The sequence below is a fragment of the Poromitra crassiceps genome (assembly GCF_964638095.1).
Source record: "Poromitra crassiceps genome assembly, chromosome: 2".
Lineage (NCBI taxonomy): Eukaryota > Metazoa > Chordata > Actinopteri > Beryciformes > Melamphaidae > Poromitra > Poromitra crassiceps.
In genome coordinates, this window is record NC_139624.1 from 23,789,875 (window position 1) to 23,811,122 (window position 21,248).

Consider the following 21,248-nt stretch of genomic DNA (forward strand, 5'->3'; position numbering starts at 1 on the left):
ATAGACTCAGTAATGCACTAATGCTGCTTGTTTTTAAGCCTTCACACGCACGCAAGCACGCGCGCGCACACGCACACACACACACACACACACACACACACACACACACACACACACACACACACACGTCCTTGTGATAACTGTCCCTGGTCTCCCCTACTTTCGTGTTGCGTGAAACAAGGGGCGGAGCACAGTTCACGGATCATGGTGTTTGTGAACACAGACACATGGCCTAATCTAGTTTTATTTGGCATTTTCAAGGAAGATTTGGACTTTTGGGATTAATTATAATAAGGACTAACAGGAGGAGAGAACAACAAACTTTATCGTTGCTGAATTGGGTGAGTGTTTATTAGCGTTAATCTGCCGATCCGTTATGCAGAAAGTGCGTAGATTTGACTTCACTTCTGGGAATGGTAACGTAGCCTATTATTGATTGTGATATTGTGGCATGCTGTGCTGCGGAATTGACGCTGCTGGCGGTGTGTTTTGAGGCTCACCGGTGACTAGTTGGAGTGGATCTGCATCTGATCTTCTCACCTCTCACCCTCTCTCTCTCTGTAACGTTGCTGTCAGGTTGTTTGGGTGTGAAACAGTTAGCCTGGGTAAACCCAGCCTCCACGTGACCTGCTCTCAGACCTGCTCTCAGTCACTACAGTACCTAGTGACTGAGAGCAGGGTAAGCCTGAGAGCAGGTCACGTGGGGGATGGGTTTACCCAGGCTATGAAACAGTGACCATTGTATCAGGCAGGCAGCCTATTAAATTGCACACAGCTTTTTTCTTCCTTGATCAACACAGCTGTGGTGACAACACAGTGCAATCTCACTCTGTTCACATGCTGCGGTTGTTCATCTGCGTCCATGAAGGCGCATTGCTCAAAGTTTAGTGAAGCATTTAGTGATACATGTAGTTTAGGCTATGGATCGGATCGGATTCTACTTCTTTTTCCCACCAGATAACCGATCCAGTGATTTTGGCCGCATCGGCTCCGATACCGATACTGAGTATCGGATCGGACTATCCCTAGTAATAACTGGAGTGAAAACATTTATTTCAATTTATTTTAAGGACCTGCGAATGCCCTGATAAAGCTTTGGATTAGACACAAGAAGCAAAACTGGCATGGTGGCACTCGGAAAATACACAAACATAGAAAGATCTTTGAAAACACAAAAGCTTAATGGACAGGTGAACATGGGATGCTGGAGAATGGATGGAATGGATCAGTCTATGTATTGATGAAATAATTGATTATGGGATGGCCTATACTGTGGTGACACCTTTGATTAGCATTGGTAACAAGGACCTATAGATTTAGGCAATGTCTCGTCATAGACGCTGGGATAGCTGGCTGGGGGCGTGGTCAGGGTGGGGGAAATCCTCCCGTTCTCCCCATTCAGCATAGTTAGCATTTAGCTGCTACCCCAGCCTAGGCAGACAGGATCGGGGATTCAACCACCGCAGTAAACGCACATCTGAACAGACGTCTATGTACCTGCTCTAGAATCCCCAATCCTGTAGTGTAGAGCCACAGCACCGTCCTTTGGTGAGTCAGCCCATTGAGATATATGGGTTTTTCCCCCCCACCGTCTAGTCTCGCGCGCCAGTTGTAGTAACATTTTGTGGGCGTTCCCAGTCCACACTGTACCTATGGCCATGGGCAGTGATTATAAAATTAAAAGTCCAAATCTTGACAGTTTGTAAACTCCAACTGTGACTACATGTTATATTTGAAATGTCTCAACAAGTATTAAACAAGCTTATCATTAGTTAAAGGAACACTCCGCCCATTTTCAACCAGCTTTGTATCATTAGAACATCAGTAGTATATCAGAAAACTGTAAACTGTGGACCAGTGATGTCACTGGTCCACACTTTAACACTCAATAACTGTAAAATTAAATGACAGACTTCAAAACCGTTTACAGTTTTCTGATATACTACTGATGTTCTAATGATACAAATCTGGTTGAAAATGGGCAGAGTGTTCCTTTAAGAGGTTAAAATAAACAGTTTTACATCTCATTTTGACTTAAAACCTAGAACTATGGAACTATGCAACAGTTGGACTCTTAAAAATGCATCTCACCTGTATTTCTTAGCAGGTAAATAAAATAAAATAAAATAAATATTAAAAATGGAAATCTGATGTTTGTCCTCCTTTACATTACAGTGTGATTTTATAATTTCATGTCATTACTAACCACAAAACATTGATGCTGCAAATGTCACACAGTTTCACTGCTGTTCCTATGGCAGCAAATTATATATTTTCAATAAGTTTAACCTTTTATTCTTTTCATGTAGGCACATACAGTATCAGCAATAAGCTCACAACCCATTGTGGTCCCTGAGTCATAATTTAGGAAAAGCTTTCATATAACATGTTGAATTGTGTTGTTGTGATGTCTTACTTGCTCCAGCAAACTCTTCCGTTGATGGTCTGCATCTCACCCAGCATGGCCAGCAGCAGGGAAGATTTCCCACAACCCACCTGGCCCACAATCATCGTCAGCTGACCTGGACAGAGGCAAGACGTTAAGATATATGATGTAAATATTGGCCTTTTATTATAAATCAGATCTGCTCCAGTCAGTGTCATCTAAATACTGTATGATGGATGCGATGCAGTTTGATTGAGTACATCAGATCAGCCATTCCCAACCTGTGAGCCGGGCCCACTGGTGGGCCGTGAAGTTATTGCAAGTGGCCCGCCAAATCATTTGCAGAACATTACAATCTTTGTGTGTGTGTGTGTGTGTGTGTGGGGGGGGGGATGCATTTCTCCATGGTTGAATGATACCGTTATTTATTAATTATTTGTTATTAGTCTATTGCAGAAAGCCTCTCACTTTTAGTTTCTGGTTTATTTGTGGTGCTGATGGACAGCTCCTGTTATTGTTCAAATGAAAAGTGCTCTGAGAATGCATTAGACATTAGACATTAACCTGAACTAACTCTAATGAGATTCCACACAAGTAGCTATGTATGAATATATATTGAGATTATTTCAAGTGTTAGCAAAAATCCAAGTATTCTTTGTGACCTTGGCCTTCAATAAATAAACAACTGAACTGAATTGTGTTTAATTGTTTTCAACTGAAACGGCGTGAGTTGTTTAGTGTCCATTAGGCATCCACGATGTCCTGTATGGGCAACAGATTAACTGTCAGGAATAGTAAAGAGAAACAGCCAGTGTTTGGTTCTTCAAAGACCCTGGCAAGCAAAATGCACCAAAACCTTCCAACTTAGTTTAGGGTCTAATGTGCCTAATTGTAAGCATGAAAAAGTTGTAGAAATGAGTTTCAACCCCAATCCTAAATTGCTATTGCCTGTTTCTACTGTTTGCTGAGGCTGGGCGGTACTTAGGGCTCATTATGTTACAACTTTATCCCATCATACAAATCTATCAATCTTATAGAAGCTCTCAGTTGTCTGTCAAAGCTGAGATTCAAAAAATGCCGTTCCCCTCCTCAGCCTGAGACGATACTCGCACATGCGCTCTGTCATTCGGCATTTGCCAGTCCAGGCATCGTGACTCGCTCTTGATCTCCAGGAACCCCCGGCATTCCAGCGTGACTAAGCCGTTGCAGAGTGCTCACATTCGGGCTGCAGGTGAGGAAGCGGGTCGGGGAGCGACCTCGAGCTCCAGGGAGACACAAATTGTGATTTTTTTATATGGAAAAAAAAGGGTATTTCAACAAAATAAATGGCAAACCTTGTATCAAAATACTGATGTTGAGATATGGAGTGAAACTGTGGCTTTGCTCAAAATTTATATTAACGTTAATGTTACAATAAGTGTTTTATTTTGAAATCCCTAAAGCGGAAGGCCTACTTTTAAATTGTGGCTGACTTGACGCTTGTGCACACTGTCTGAGGCTTCAGAACCAAACCCCACAGCTCTGGGAGAGAGGAGAGCCAATTAACCTGAACGAGCTATGACTTAAAAAGAAAAGAAAAAATAAATTAATGTGAAATTAACATAAACTGCTCATTTTTTGGGACTGTGAACTTAGATCAAAATTGTGAACTATGAACGTGAACTAGTTAATTTTAATCTAATGTGAGCTGAACATTGAGCTAGCGCTCGTGATGTGTGAACTTGCACAGCACTGCTAGTGGGAGGTGGAAATTAAGGTCTGCCTTTAGTCCACTCCACACACACTCTAGGTCAGCTGAAATTGAGAGCTTACGTTGACTCATAGGAATGCCACACACACACACACACACACAGACACACACGCGCGCGCACGCACGCGCACGCACGCACACACACACACACTTAAGTTGCTACAAATAATATTACACCAACACTTGGCAGGACAACCAATCATGTTTGTCTTACAGTAGTAGGATAACTGGGATAGCTAAGTCACTTCCCAAGAGAAAGGTGTGAGGGAGTGTGTGTGTATGTGTGTGTGTGTGTGTGTGTGTGTGTGTGTGTGTGTGTACACACACACGCGCGTGTGTTTGTGTATGTGAGTGTGTCTGATATACTACACTGCCAATCTGCACAGCCTCCTACCTTGAGCTGACCTCCTGATGCCTGGTATTCCCATTGCTTTCCCACAGTGCTCCTATACCACGCCTAGATTATTCCATTCACATTCAATGTTCTCACAACCACAGTATGAATTTAACTTTTTTTGTCAACTGCCAGACTAGGAAATTAATTCATATTTTCACCACCCAATCTAATTTGTAATAATGACACCATCATCTGGTAGTTCGAATGATCAGTATCTATAGAGCATCTTCTTTTGAAATGTGGATCATTTATTGATACTGACTTTCTGTAATACTTATCCTGGTCAGTTACCTGTGGGGATGCGGATGTTGATATCGGACAGCGTTGACAGGTTACTTCCCCAGGTGAAGAATCCATTGCTCACCTGAAGAGAAATACAGAAAGAGAAATTACAAAAGACAAATATTTGCTGCTGAGGTGCTTGCCGACAGTCAGTGTACTACATGCAGTAGAATACAGCTGGCGTGGTCCCAGTTTGGAGAAAAGGAGACCGGCCGTTATACTTTTGGGTAGTCTAAGTTATAACAATGTTATTTTATAGTTATTTTATAAAGATGGTCAAATGTTTTAAATATAAAATATTGATGTGAAAAGTAACTAGTAACTATAGCTGTGAAATAAATGTAATGGAGTAAAATGTACAATATTTCCCTCTAAAATGTAGTGGAGTATGTCATGGGGAGGCCCGCATGACCTCTAGCCTACATGCTAAATATTACCTGATTTAACTGTTCATGTCCGTTATAGATTTAGTCATGGCATCAATGTTGATTGAGTGTGATTGTGACTGTTTGTTTCCCTGCTGCACCTGGCAGTCTCCTCATTGGGGCCAGGTGTGTTGAGTGGAGAGGATTCAAACTTAGAAATATAAATCTATTGAGTCTATTAGGATGATCGGGGAATTGCAATATGGGACTGGATTCAGTGATGCCAATGTACCAATGATTGTTTAATGAAACCCTTGATCTGTTTGACCAGTTAATTTACGCTGATTGTCTGCTCTGTGCTGGGGGAGGGGCTAGAGTATTTAGCTAGCTCTCAACCTTGTGATGTGAGATGTGAGACCAGGGCCGTTTCTCAATACCAAGAATGCATTCTTGTTCTTGTGTTCTTGGGGAGAACGTTCTTGCTAGTCGTTCTTGGAAGAATGAACTTGCTAGGTCACAAGCACACATGACGCTGTTGGCAGTTTGAGACGATGCGTTCTTGAGGGTATTGCGCAATACCAGTGCAGAGGCCGCCTGCAGTACTACACAAATAAAAAGCTCAGCTGATGTAGATGCAGCCAATTGTGCTCTGGAACTTTTTGCCATTTTTCGCCATAAATGTTCGTAAAGTGGCACTTATTGAAACCTACTACCCTGCTTGTAGGCATCAAAAGTCATCAGAAATTAATTTAGTGATGAAATAAAACTTTAAATTGTAAAAAACTTTCCGGAGCTTATGGCGTCTTCTCTGCTGCGTTCTGCCTCTGCTTATGCCGAAATGCATGCTGGGATATCTGCCTGCCAAGTTGACACAAGTCACCAACCAGAGCATCCTCGGTAAAGTGGGCGTGTCGAGAACATCCGGGAATTCTAAGCGTTCTTGGCAAAATGTGAACTTTGTATTGGAACAGTACTTGGGCTGCGACTGATGACGTTTCACAAGGACACAAGAACGCAAGAACACACAAGAACGCTTATTGAGAAACGGCCCAGGACTGCTGGCCTGCTAGGAACCCAAGTTATCCATTAGCCTAGGTGTAGGATTTCAGTTTAGTTCTGTTATTTTGTCATTTTCTCTAGTTCTTTTGATTCATTAGCCTCATTTCATTTAAAGCCTTTTTCTGAGTATTTTTACATGTGTTTTTGCAACAAACCACCATGGAAATGCCTGATTTTCCACAAAAAAAACATCTGTGGTGAACCTGAAGCCTGCCTCTGCCTCTTCTCCTGCTCGCCATCCTTACAGAGTATAAGTACAGTACAAAGTGGCATCAAATTGAAATACTCAAGTAAAGTACAAATACATAAACAATGTACTTAGGTACAGCACTTGAGTAAATGTACTTAGTTACTTTCCACCTCTGAGTGTCAGATAAGTAAGGAGCAAGATCTTGAATAATCTCAGATTTCAACATTGATTCTAATCTAAATCTACAAGAACAATCTACAACTACAACCCTATACTGTGGCTATTCAAGTTAATCTTGAACTAGATTTAATTTAATGATGCCAGTTTGCTGGCTGGGATGTCCCACTATGTGGGAATCCTCTCTAAACCCCTAGTTTTAGAAAGCAAGTCACTGAGAGTTCACTGCAGCCAATGTCCCGGAATGAAATGCCATTATGCAACAGATGACTGACTACGTGCTGTTTTCTTGTTCTGTGGCGAACCACCATTTCGGCCCGTGACCCATTTCATGTCCTGACCCACAGTTTAAGAAACCACGCTGCTGGGAGCCCATTGCAGCGAATGACCCGGAGTTAAATGTCATTACGCAACAGAGTACTGCTGCCATATGACGTGGGGATCCCGTCACACGTCGTTGTCCTTCTGACCCCCTGATGCAAACACCGGCTTCTGGAGAGGTGACTGGACTGGAGTGAACGTGGCCAGTGGAAATGTCAGAACACAACAGAGGAGCAGGTGCTGCGGTCCATTTATTTGTCAAACCTTATTAGCAACCGTCCAGTTTAAGGGTTGTCAAAAGAATGGATAGTATCGATAAGTATCGACACTAAACATTTGAAACAGATATAACACTCAACTCACTCAATACTCATACTCAACAGTATCGATACCAGCAGTGCTATCTCTTAATGAAAATTCAAACAGATCTCCTCCCTATCATTGGTTGGTATCTGTTGCTTCAACAAGCTAAATGGGTTCTGATAGGCTGATGACGAGAGCAGGGGTAATCTGCTGTGCAAGTGCAAAGTTTTTAATAAGTTTTATCGGGCCTAGCTTATGGAGAAGCGTGCATCTGTCCGTCTTTGTTTATTTTTATGCCTCAGTCTTCCTCCTCCCCGTGGTATCGAAAATGAAAGTGGTATTGAGTATCAATATCAATATTTTTCCTGGGTATGGTATTGAAGTTAGAAATTCTAGTATCGTGACAAGCTTAGTCCAGTTTAAAAAAGTCACTCCAGCATCAAACGTTTCCTCACCTGCAGATTACACCCACATCGGGAGCATTTTTTTCGTGCGATTAATTCGCACGTCAATAATATTTTCCGAACCTATATCAGTCAATGCAACCGTGCATACCAATGGCGAAGTTTCGCTGAGCGTTATTGCGGTGTTTATTTTTTCGGACCACGGTCGATTTTTCAGAAATTCGCTTCCGACGTGTACACATCTGTGGCTGTGATTGACAGGTGGGTCAAAATTTGCATCACAATTTCGTGCTGTATATTCGCATCGCTCTTGGTGTGTAACAGCCTTAAGACATCGCTATGCGACAGCAGAGCGCATTGCGCAATACGCTATAGGCATAGATATTAAATTACTTTATACCATGGTCTGGGTGAATACTCGATTCTGATTGGCTGCAGGGTGTCCATTAAAAAGTGATAATGTACAGTTGGTAAAGTCGTTCAGCCAAATGGTCTGTTCACCATTCATATCAATGCGCCATAGTTTCAACAGTGGTATCAAGAGAGCTGTTTGAGCTCTATACCCCCGTTAAGGGTTAATATGACAATTTTGGAAGTTGAGAAAAAAATTTAGTCCGTCAAAGTAACTATTTAAATCACCCCTGTGTGCTCAGTTTATCAAAAATAACTCTTATTTACAATTTTGATTTTCGTTTCGGAGATTTCTAACCTCGCGTCACCAGGCTCTTCTCGGCGAGAAAGAGGAGATTTCCCTCTGAGCGGGGGCGAGCCCGGCGCGAGCCGGGCCTTTGACAGAGAGAGAGAGAGAGAGAGAGAGAGAGAGAGAGAGACAACCTCTCTGCATTTCAATTGAATCCATTCCCAACACATACAACACCCCCGCTGCTCTCTGTCACTTCCTGAAACTCTTCGCTCTTAAATGTTAATATACTTGGCCAATACGTATCTATCATACAAAATAAAGCAAGCGGCCAAACGGTAATGTCTTCATTTAATGTAGAACGCAAAACATCGTTAAACCCGCATTCCTGTGATAGTTAGCGTTTGAGTCGGCTTTAAAACGGAGGGTGGTGGAGGTGGGAGGGACTATTTTATTTCGTGGAAGACTGATTTACAGTATGAATAACAGACATTTAGCCATTTAGATTGCTTTATTACACATGGAAATATAAATGACTGGTCTTATTGTTTTGTTGGCAAGTGACCATGGTATAAGCGGGTTAATGCCCTTCGAGGTGTCCATTATCACTTTTTAAGGGACTTAAATCGGCTGCGCCTCGGACCGGTTCACGCCTCTGCGTCGTCCCTTAAAAAGTGATAATGGACACCTCGTCGGGCATTAACCCTTACATAGATGGGTCACCACAGGCTCCACCAATTCTAACAAATGGTAGCAACAAGTCTCCTAAATGGGCGTGGTCAACCATTGACTCAGACCTGCCGAAAATCTCCTAAGTGGGCGTGTCCAAGGAAAACCATGTGCAAAACCCACGTGACAAAATGACAGGAAGTGAGTCGAAGTTGGGCTGTCTTTGCTATAGGTCTCTCACATCCCATAATAATCCCTTTTTAGTGATCTATCACCCTGCTTCCTGCTAGGACTATCTCTGTTTACATTCCTCCCATCTGTTGCTTTGACTTATTTATTTCATGTTTATTTTATCTGACAATCCCCCCGTGCCTTTCCCCACAACTGCTTTCTCACACGCAGTCCCCCAAAGGCATCTCACACTTAACAACTGTTGTTCCTTTGTAAGCAAATGAATGACCACCGGCTTTTTTCTGGATGGTAATTTTGTGATGTGTTGAGCTTCTCATAATACATAGGGAAGATGGTGAGAGAGGGAGAGAGAGAGAGAGAGAGAGAGAGACACACACACACAGAGAGAGAGAGACAGAAGCTGTTTTCCCACATGCGCCTTTTACCGCTAAATGACCGGAACGCGGTCTAATGCCTTCATGTGTGAAAGTTGTTGTGCCGGTATAAGCGCGATCCCGTTGTCGCGGACATTTCACCAGTTTCGAGCCAGTCAGAAGAGCGGTATGCGCGATAAGGAACACAAATGTAGAACGGGTCCAGTCATTTGCCGCGACACTGGTCCTTCTCTCATGGACGAGGTGTACACACGTTGCTTAACGTTCACTTCCAGCGTGCATCATCTAATCATTCGCGCACATCAAAGCAAACTACTTCCACATTTCGCTTCGTGCATTTGCTTTCTCTACATACATACAAGCGTTGGGCAGCTTGCAAGCCACTGCCATTCTCGCTGTGTCTGTCCTGTGTGGCTGCTGCGAAGTGCGGAGGACTGGCCTCTCTCGAGCAGAGAGGGGAGGGGGGAAATCGGCTGTGTTTATTATGCTGGCTTGACGCTGCTCTTAAGTCAAACGAGTGTGATTTATTGTGTGACAAGCGAACTTATTTCACCATGGAGTTTTGCCGACCCCCAAAAAAAGCTCCCCCCTCCCCCCGCCCCCCAACATACAGGCAATTTCGCTGCTATATTCCCACTTGCGAGCGCCCAGGTGTGAAGGGAAATTCCGGGAAATGTCCGATATTGACTTACAGGTCATTTTCCGGTATGCATGTGGGAAAACGGCTAGAGACAGACAGAAAGAGAGAGAGAGGGGGGGGTATGACCTTTGGATACTGGGTCCATGTTGATTTTTAAGCAACATCTTGACATATTTCATATTTATGTCATATTTAATATGACATATTTAATCTAAATCTGGTGTTTCAGGCACATGTGTGGTCAAAACCTTTTGTATTGCCACCGAGAATGAAATCACTTGTTTGTGTTTGTTAGTGCTCGAGTAAACATGGGTTTTTGAAGGGCAATGCATGTATTTTTTTTATTGAAGCTGCCAACAACCAACATTTTGTGGTCTTTATTTTTCACCATTTTCATTCCCAAAAAATGCCCAAAAGTATTCAGGCTGACTTACTAAGGGTTTGCACAGGGAAGAGCATGAGCTATATTAACAAAATGATGGCATAGCATGTGCATGTGTACGTCATGCATAATATAATTATTTGTATATTATTATTACTATTTTGCTCATATGTAGACAAACCAACTCCTCCAAACTATTGTAATGTAAGATCCTTTGAAACGTGGACCTCAGTGTTTCCCTCCAGAAGTGTATTCTTGCCTCTGAAACATCTTGTAGAGCATGGGACACTAAGGCCAGTGTTTCCCATACATAAAGGAATTTGTGGCGGGCCGCCACAATAATATTTTGACCGCCACAATAAGATGTTGACCAAAAAAAAAAAAAAATTTTTTTTTTTTTTTTTTTTACAGTGCACCTGAACGCAACATGCAAGATATCCGCTGAATAAGTGTCCAATAAATGTTCATGTCATTCTGGCCAATACTTCTGTTATAGCATTTCAGTCTGGAATATGGAATATCTTTCAACAATCTATGATTTAGCTGCTAAATTGTCAAATACCGCCATCTGCTCGCTACCCAGGCACTTATGTATGTACTTAACCTAACTACGGTAACTTAACCTAACTAAGTGCACAACACTGTCAGCCTAAACTCCGGCTGACACCCCAAAAACCTACAATCCGCTACAGAAAAATGTATATTGTTTGTTTATTAACTGGCCCCTCGCCTTCTATCATTTCACGAAAGTGGCAAAGCAAGTTGAGTATCCCTGACCTATAGGGAGAAATTTAGTTTGTCATTGTAAACCCACAGCACAGTAATGATGACATGTTCTTCATAGATCTAGCCTTTTAATTTTGCTCTTAAGCTTTCTCAAAGTACACCAAATTCATGCATTTTACTTTAAAATGTTTAAAAAAATCTCGCGGGGGGGCATGCCCCCGCACCCCGCTAGGGGGTCTGCGGTCCCCCACCACAAATTCTCAAAATCCTGTGGGAAACACTGAAGGCCATGTTCACATTACAGGCAAATCCGATTTGCTGATAAAGTCATTAATCATCATTATCTTGATTGCTATGGTAACGATGTGGGCTTCAGTAAATATGTACGTTGGTGACGTGGTTTTCCTTCGCAGAAGCATTTGATGACGAGTTCCCAGTGACGTTCAAATCAGATTTGGTGGATCTGCGCGTCCGCACTGAAGACACATCACGTCAAAAGCACATTTGAAGCAGATTGGAAACTACCTCCATATGTGGTTTGGGACAAGTGACACAAATCAGACTTGGAGCGTCCAGACTCATAAAACCAATCTGGATAAAATCATTAATAGGTCACTAAAGTTCACAAATCAGATTTGGCCTCCTAGTCTGAACATAGCCTAAATGCTCCATTGAAACCCAGGTGACAATTCCTCATTGAAAGTAAAGGGTGCATCTAGGCACAGGCCTACTTGTTGAACATCACAGTATCACTTTAATGGTTATTTTGTCTGATAAGCTCCGTTTGTTGTCTGATAAATCAACCTCTAGCCTGCTCTTACAAACAGAGGAGCCAGGCATCACAGTCATACTCCGATCAACTGATCAGGACAAACAAACATGCAGGAGATGAAAGAGTGATTCTGAGAAAAAGCAGTAAAGTTTGTAGAGAGACGGGTGGGGGAGTAGGAAAAGGCGGAGAGGGGTCGGATGTGAGAATAAAGGGAGAGGGGGAGGGGGAGGAGAGTCATTGGAGGAGAGGAGGAGGAGGAGAGGAGGAAGAGGAAGGGAGAGATGTTGATATAGGGGAGCGAAACAGGAAAGAAAGACAGGGGCATAAGAAAGGCTTTCTGTAAGTTAATTCAAGTTTGATTCAAGACTTATTAAGAGCTTTTCAGTGCCAGAAACAATGAAATAAAAGTGTAGTCATATCGAAATATACGTACGTCAGTATGTGTGTAGGTCTGGACAGATTTCTCACTAGAAAAGCAACACATTTTCTAAAGGTGTGACCAGTCCCCAGAGAATTCATCCAATTCCCTGACTGTGCCTGCCTGGAATACACCTTTGTCTATATCGTTAGCTCATAAAACCCTACACCTACCATTCAGCTATGAATGTCTATTGTGTTCTCTCTCTCTCTCTCTCTCTCTCTCTCTCTGTAATTAGCAGAGCGCTGTCTGCAGGGATGAGACAGGAAGACTAGCCTTCACAGAGGGGCTGAGAAAATGTCAGCCACATTTACAAGGCCCTTTAAGGGGCAACAAATTCTCATGAGAATCTTACACTTCCTGAGACGAGAGAACACACACGCACGCACACACGCACGCACACACACGCACGTACGCACACACACACACACACATGCACGCACGCACGTACGCACACACACACACACACACACACGCAGGCACGCGCGCACGTGCACACAAACACAAACACCGCATGTATGATTCCACACACCCACACAAGAGCCATGTATGTACAAACAGTGGTGAAAATATGAAACAGCTGGTGTTACAGATAAATGAATAGTGGTAGCCTACAGTATTACTGTATGTGGCATTGGGGCTGTGTATCGTGTAATGCTGTAACATGTAGGTTTCAATAAGAAAGAATGACTGGAAATGGCCATTGGCATAGCTGGCACCTAACAAACAACATATCAATCAATATCAAGTCGTTATTAAGGGCTAGAACAGCTTGTGTAGCTTCTTTTTAATTATGATTTAGTTGCATCAAAGGTAAAGTGCTTTTTTTACCAGGCGTTTCTGCTCATCCATTTGTCTTGTCTTTTAAATTCTCTTCATCTCTTTTTATATCTCCATCACACGTGCTTCTTGTCTATTTCTGTTCTCGGCCGCTCTTGCCATTTCTGGTAACATGGCAGTCCACCTCATCAGCGCACTGAATCTAACCTTATCCTCATTCCCCCTAGGTCTCCTCATGGCAGTCCACCTCATCACTCCACTGAATCTAACCTTATCTATCCTCATTCCCCCTAGGTCTCCTCATGGCAGTCCACCTCATCACCACACTGAATCTAACCTTATCTATGCTCATTCCCCCTAGGTCTCCTCATGGCAGTCCACCTCATCACTCCACTGAATCTAACCTTATCTATCCTCATTCCCCCTAGGTCTCCTCATGGCAGTCCACCTCATCACTCCACTGAATCTAACCTTATCTATGCTCATTCCCCCTAGGTCTCCTCATGGCAGTCCACCTCATCACTCCACTGAATCTAACCTTATCTATCCTCATTCCCCCTAGGTCTCCTCATGGCAGTCCACCTCATCACTCCACTGAATCTAACCTTATCTATCCTCATTCCCCATAGGTCTCCTCATGGCAGTCCACCTCATCAGCGCACTGAATCTAACCTTATCTATCCTCATTCCCCCTAGGTCTCCTCATGGTAGTCCACCTCATCACCGCACTGAATCTAACCTTATCTATCCCCATTCCCCCTAGGTCTCCTCATGGCAGTCCACGTCATCACTGCACTGAATCTAACCTTATCTATCCTCATTCCGCCTAGGTCTCCTCATGGCAGTCCACCTCATCACCGCACTGAATCTAACCTTATCTATCCTCATTCCCCCTAGGTCTCCTCATGGCAGTCCACCTCATCACTCCACTGAATCTAACCTTATCTATGCTCATTCCCCCTAGGTCTCCTCACACTCATCAGCACACTGAATCTAACCGTCCTTATCTATCCTCATTCCCCCTAGACTCACACTCTCATCACCACACTGAATCTACTGTAACCTCATCTATCCTCATTCCCCCTAGGTCTCCTCGCACTCTATCTATCCTCATTCCCCCTAGGTCTCCTCACACTCTATCTATCCTCATTCCCCCTAGGTCTCCTCGCACTCTATCTATCCTCATTCCCCCTAGGTCTCCTCACACTCTATCTATCCTCATTCCCCCTAGGTCTCCTCACACTCTATCTATCCTCATTCCTCCTAGGTCTCCTCACACTCTATCTATCCTCATTCCCCCTAGGTCTCCTCGCACTCTATCTATCCTCATTCCCCCTAGGTCTCCTCACACTCTATCTATCCTCATTCCCCCTAGGTCTCCTCACACTCTATCTATCCTCATTCCCCCTAGGTCTCCTCACACTCTATCTATCCTCATTCCCCCTAGGTCTCCTCACACTCTCATATCATGGTTAAAGGAGGACTATGAAAGTGCCAGTCAGCTGTATGCAGTCTGCCACCATCTTCACAACCTCTGGAAACAAAACAAGTTGTGCTCCAAGTCTTGTGGGTACACGGAAAGTAGTCCCTAGTTATTAACAGTGTTGTTTTTGTACTATATTTCAAGCTAATTTGACCAATTGCATACACAAAACTGTCAGACTAGCCATATATCATTTAAAATGATTTACAATTTAACAGGGCATTCTCATTCTCTCATGTTTGAGATAATGTTAGTCGCATACAATCACTCAGCATACATGTACAGTATGTATGTATACGACTGCTTTTAACTGTGCACACGTTCCCCTGGGGTCCCTCAGGGCTCCTTCCTGGGAACCTTCTTCGGCACTCTCAGTACATGGCTTGACCCTATTATCAAATCCCTTCGAGGACGCTCCATCACTGTGGACAAGACCACAGTGACCCTTGTTACGATTGCCAAGAATCCCAACGTGATTCTCAAAAACGGACTCATGTCATGTGTTTGTGGCCCGCTTTGCAGCCACCACTTCATCTTGCCATTTACACCAAACAACATCCGATATTGTATTTGCCTATCTAGCCCAGGGGAGCCCAAACTTTGTTTAATGGGGGCCAGATTAGATAATGTGAAAATACCTGGGGGGCAGCTGCTTCTCGCATCATATGGGTTATAAAAAAACATACAATATTGTATTCTGGATTTTTTTCACAGTGCCATAATATTAGTCCTTAAACTAATAGTTCAATATGAGGGATCAGCTGAGCAGCATTTTGGTAAACAAACCGCGTTTCCGGGGGGAAAAGGCAATGGGACCCTATGGAGCCAGCCTTGAGTGCTCACTCTAGCCCCGGCTGTGTGGTGTACAATTCTGTACACTGCTGTCAACTTTACACTTCTTTGGTGTGGCCATGTCTGTCACCCAGTGGGAAAAGTCTGTTGCTAAGTAACCGTTCGTTTGCTGTTTGCCATCTGAAAACATTAGAGACAAGGGGGAGGCCATTTAAAATCCGTCATGCAATTAGCCCCCGGGCCTGTGGCCTGGCCTGGCCAGTAGCGACCACGGAATTCGTTAACGATATTCTTGTTACCAGCCGCGACAGTGTTGGTATTGTTTTCACCTTGTGAGTGAGTGTTTGTGTGTGTGTGTGTGTGTGTGTGTGTGTGTGTGTGTGTGTGTGTGTGTGTGTGTGTGTGTGTCATCATGACAAAATGTGGTCCTGGAGACACATATTGTAGTGGGAACTACCACAGAAGCGGTTTTGAGTACTTTGACAAGTGTTTATATGTGTCTGTCTGTCTGTCTGTCTGTGGATAGATTTTGTGAACGCGATAGCGTCAAACCCATACAAGATGCAGTCACAAACTTGACAGGTGTATGAAAATGTGTGTGATCCGAACAAGGGGCCGTGCTGAGTGCCACTCTAGTTAGATTTTTCCTCACTGTGGTGGCCTGACAAAAAGCCCTCACATGGTGGGAATTTGACATTTTCATGTTTTGACAGTTCCATAAATTAGAAACTCTCCCCTATATATAACTGTTTGAATGACTGCGATAGGTCTCTCAGATCAAAGGTTATGAGACTTTTTGTTTTATGAAAGTAATTATTCACCATGATGTACTACGGAGATGAAAGTAACCAAATCACTCCAAATCTCAAAATACCTGCAAAACTCATGTTCAACTTTCTTTGGCTCATTACCAACAATGTGTAGCAGCATGTGAATGGTTTCTGAAGGCCACCACTAGTTTCAAGAGACTAGTGGGACTCTTTCTCATTAGTGTTCAAGGCTGAACAAGGTGACAAACCACAGAACTTAAACCCTAAACCCTAAAACCTTTACCATAACTTTTAACCTTGGCAGTTATGTCCTTGGTCTCTGTGGGTTCTATCTTCCGACAGGCGCTATCCCCTAATAGCGCTTTGCGCACCTGTTTGTGCGTGCCTTAAGGCAGGGAAGATTGCATTCCGCCTTGCGCTGTCTGCCAGGTGTTCTGCCGAGTTTTGCTCCCCCGCCAATCAGCAAAAAAAAGCATCCCCACCTCACAGGAGCATACTTGTAATCATTTATACAGAAATGTAACTGTTTAAAAGTGATATAATTGTCTGGTAGACGTGACCTCCCTGATTTCTAAGTTAAAGCAGCCCCGATAATATGTTGGGGATGCAAGGTTCACGGCAGGTGTCGCAAGCGCAAATTAGAGCCGTGCCAAAATCATCTGCGCCCCAAAATGCCTGCGCAAACGGGATTTGGGCGGTCTTAACTACCAGAATTATTCACAGGCGTGGCCAGGCAAGGCTGGGCATTACGTCAATCAAAACCAATCAGATTCCCATCTCACAATGGTTGTTTGCGCGAGGCATGCAATATGCTGTAATTCTCTCCATGCGTAATAGAGTGTACTCACTCGTGCGAGGACAGAGAGAGCTTATTGACAGCTCGTCTGTGGTGCCAACAACCCTCCGGCTTATGAAGGTAAATAGCCTATGTCCATTGTCCAACAAGTTTTCTGAATTCATTTCCCTCTTTGCGATGTGATAAAAGTTTCTCAGTGAGTTATAGTTGATTGCCTCACTGAATTATCTGCTAATACCCATAGCAGCATAATTTGATGTCTTGGCGTGGCAAGGCTGTGCGTAATGACATATCCAAAAGGAATTCCACTTTCCACTGCGCAAATACCTCTCTGCGCTGGAAGCGCAGCCATAATCTCCGTGCACCGCACCCAGCGCAGAGGTATTTGCGCGTAAGAGGTTATTTTCAAAGCTCTTAGCGCAAAGTAATTGCGCGCTGCTGACGATAGCATAATGCCATCTATCACCACATTTTTGTGCTGAAACGCCTGCTTTGGCTTGTGGCAGCCAATGCCCAGTACAATTATTACAGGCATGCGCTTGTGTCCGCCCCCAATTTGCATTGCGCACGGCGTTAAACGAGCGCAAACGCTAAATTAGCGCTTTTGGGAAGATAGAGCCCTGTGACTCTTCGTAGTCTACTGCTCTTTCTGTATCCTCCCTCCACCATTCCCCAACCCATGAACTTTGACCCTGACCTTGACAGCCATGTCCTCTGTCTCCGTGGGTCTCATCTGTCGCCTGGTTGGCTGCTCATAGTTGTCCATCTGGTACCGCATAGGCTGCTTCCTGTTAATTGCTTTGGTCTGGAGAGGAAGGGGGGTGAAAAAAGAGAGAAGGGAGATGAGGGAAAAAGAAACAGAGATTCCAGTCAGCAATAACTAATAAACTTGAACTCTCCTCCGTCCGCTTCAGTTCCTTGGGGAGAAGTTGAGGAGGGGGGGTCTCTCTCTCAGCTAAACCCTTGGGATTTAGGCCTCAGCTACCCCCACATCCTCCCAGTCCTTCCATTCATCCACACATACATCACTCTGCGACTACTACTATCTATTACCAAGTGATAGAACACAATCAGGGCCGCCGCACCCTATACGCAGAGTACGCAGACTGCGTAGGGCATCATGTGACTGAGGGCACAAAAAAAAAAAAAAAAAAAAAAAAGAATTGGTGCCCTCAGTCAGGCCACTCACTGAACAGCAGGCCAGGCGCCGCCTACTGGTTTACTAGTGGTTTTATTACTTTATTCAGGGTTAAAGTGGGTGCATCTCATTGTAAAATTGGACTCGGCCCAAATTGGGCTTCAAACGGCCCAAATTGGGCTTCAAACGGCCCAAATTGGGCTTCAAACGGCCCAAATTGGGCTTCAAACGGCCCAAATCTGTCTTCAACCGGCCCAAATCTGTCTTCAACCGGCCCAAATCTGGCTTCAACTGGCCCAAATCTGGCTTCAACTGGCCCAAATCGGGCTTCAAACGGCCCAAATCTGGCTTCAAACAGCCCAAATCTGGCTTCAAACGGCCCAAATTGGGCTTCAAACGGCCCAAATTGGGCTTCAAACAGCCCAAATTTTTCGCCACCGCCCTTCGGACGCCGGCACGCACGTCGGCCCGTATCGGCCTGGCCTGCTTGGTATCTAATGCCCGGCCTGAATTATGATCCCAGTCCGCCCCTGCTTGCATGTACAGTTTAACTCATTGAGTGCCAGCCACTTTTGGAGAACGGACGCTCCCAGTGCCAGAGTTTCAGAGCTTTTTTCAGTGATTTCTCGAGGCCCACAGAATATTGTGTGATATTACTATGTAAACAATGAACACGCAAAAAGAACGATGAGACTCTTTTCTATCATCAGCAAAAACAGGTTTATTGATATCATTTTCCGTTCTTTAGTTATCAGCCGGAGAAGATAGCTTGATTTAACAAAAAAGAGCAGTTTTTTTCTAGAAGCTGAGATAATGGCCCTTTTGTGAAATTAAACATTTCAAACACATCACTGACTCTGAAGCTAATTTTCTGATGTAGTCACACCTCAAAAATAATTTCCTTCAATAAAACAGTGAAGGCCAGGGAATTTTGTTTGGCAGAATAATATTTTTAGCTGCAACCAGCAGCGCTGGCCCCTGCGTGCGCTGCTGGTTGCAGCTTCTTGCTGATCTTGATTTGCTGCTGGTGGGCATCGGATATTCTGGCTTGCGTTTGCCAACCCTGTCCTGCTGCCTGGGTCTGTCTGGGTCAGTGTTGTGTGCTGCTCTGCGTGCCCCCCCCCCCCCCCCGCCCCGCCCCGCCTCAACTGCACACTCCTCCTTACGGTACGTGCACATCATGAAGCGCTCGGCGGCTTGCCTGCTGAAAAAGCCGCTTTGACGCTGCATCTTGATAGGCTGTCTTGCTCTATTTCCGTGTCTGATTGGTCCATTTACCTCGCGCCCCCTGCCGCTGGAACCGCCCACAGCGTTTCACTGTCGCAGACTAGAGGCGGCTTGTCTCCGAGCGGCTTCACGCTCGCGGGGCGGGACTAGGGCGGGACCTTTCGTTGAAGCTACCCAATGACAGCTCTTCCTACACATTTCCTCCCCGCACCCTCCTGTGTACAACGTTTCTACAGGCTACAGCTCCAAGCTGGAAGCTGGTTTGCACGCCCACAAAACGCTGCGACACAGCGGAAAAGCGAATTTGCCATTGTAGATGTGCACGTACCGTTATGGGAGGTGGCTCTCTGCTGAGTTTGCTCTGCACTGTGAAGGGTGCGCGTCGGCGACATCCGCGTGTGTTTGTCACCGGCTACTACTGTATGCTTCCAGTTGAGAATAATAACGGCTGATCATGCGAATGGGCTGTCGGCGACAGCCTGTCGCAGCGGACATGGAGGAGCTCAATTGTGGGAGCAGATTGGCTGCTGCCTGCTGCAGGCACATGTAACGTTAAAACGCTTCATGCATATCGATGCATACGGATGCGATGCGATTTCCGTTTCCCCAACGACTTATTCTCTGTTTTTCTCTGCCTTTCTGTTAACCTGGAGAGCACTGTCGCCACCTAAGGGTTCTGTAAAATAGGTTATAGACCTCCAATAGCTATAATATTTGTACAGGAGAGGCAGAAGGCTTTGATCGACGCCCCACCGTCAAAAAACGCAATTGACGAACATGTCCGTCCTTGGCACTCTACGTTACTATTTGAAATGACGAACATGTCCGTCCATGGCACTCAATGAGTTAACAATCACTTGTTTGCTGACATGTACAGTAAATCTAACAATTGTCTGTTTGCCACATGTAATGTAAGATACACTAGTATCGTTCATAATTAATGATTTTGCAGTCTTTAATTTGACAGTTATTGAAAGTTTTGCGGGGGGGGGGGGGGGGGGGGCACCACAAAACAATTACGCTTAGGGCACCCAAATGGCCAGCAGCGGCCCTGAACACAATTCATCCTATATCAAGGTCATCAAAGCTTTTACATTGGCCTTTTGAAACAACCGGTGCACAGGAAGTGATGCATTTCACTTTACTGGTTTGGAATGAATAGAACTTCAGTTTGCATGAGCAGAGATAGCCACCACGACTGAACAGCAAAGAGCAGAGATAGACACCACGACTGAACAGCAAAGAGCAGAGATAGCCACCATGACTGAACAGCAAAGAGCAGAGATAGCCACCACGACTGAACAGCAAAGAGCAGAGATAGACACCACGACTGAACAGCAAAGAGCGCAAACTGCATCAATAGAAAAGCCAAAGAAAAAGACGTTGCAGTACTGGACGTACTGTTTGATTGACAGGTGATTTCTGGGGAGAACAGTGTCGAAACACCACAGCAATGAGCGCTATATATACATACATATATATATATTTATATATATATATACACACATATATATATATACACATATATATACATATATACTATGCCCCCTATTCTCCCACAGGCCTTCGGCGCTAAAACGGGCCTTAACCGCAAAAAAACGTGCCTTGCGCCTGTTTTGGGACGATATCAATATGGCTTTACGCTGCCAAATGCGCTTTAGGCCGAATGGGCGTGGCGCAGTCCCAGAATGGGCCAAAGTGGGCGTGTTGGCCTTAAATCTCGGCGTACTGATATCTTCGCACCTGCCGTAAATTTAGCGCTTTGCGCCTTTGAAAACCAGGCCTATTCAGTGCGCCAGTGCTCTTCTGCCTCTC

At 44.5% G+C, this 21,248-nt stretch overlaps 1 protein-coding gene across 3 annotated transcripts in view; it reads right to left on the reverse strand.

Moving 5' to 3' along the window:
• abcc9 (ATP-binding cassette, sub-family C (CFTR/MRP), member 9) overlaps positions 1-21,248 on the reverse strand; it is a gene marked incomplete at its 3' end in the record, with an annotated part of 90,646 nt that overhangs the window by 48,585 nt on the left and 20,813 nt on the right. For all 3 annotated transcript variants that reach the window (XM_083659579.1, XM_083659580.1, XM_083659578.1), the window contains exons 9-11: positions 17,766-17,873; positions 4,825-4,897; positions 2,417-2,522 (exon numbers count right to left, since the gene is read on the reverse strand). In XM_083659579.1, coding sequence (XP_083515705.1) covers positions 2,417-2,522; positions 4,825-4,897; positions 17,766-17,873 — 287 coding nt within the window. The remainder of the gene's footprint in view (positions 1-2,416; positions 2,523-4,824; positions 4,898-17,765; positions 17,874-21,248) is intronic.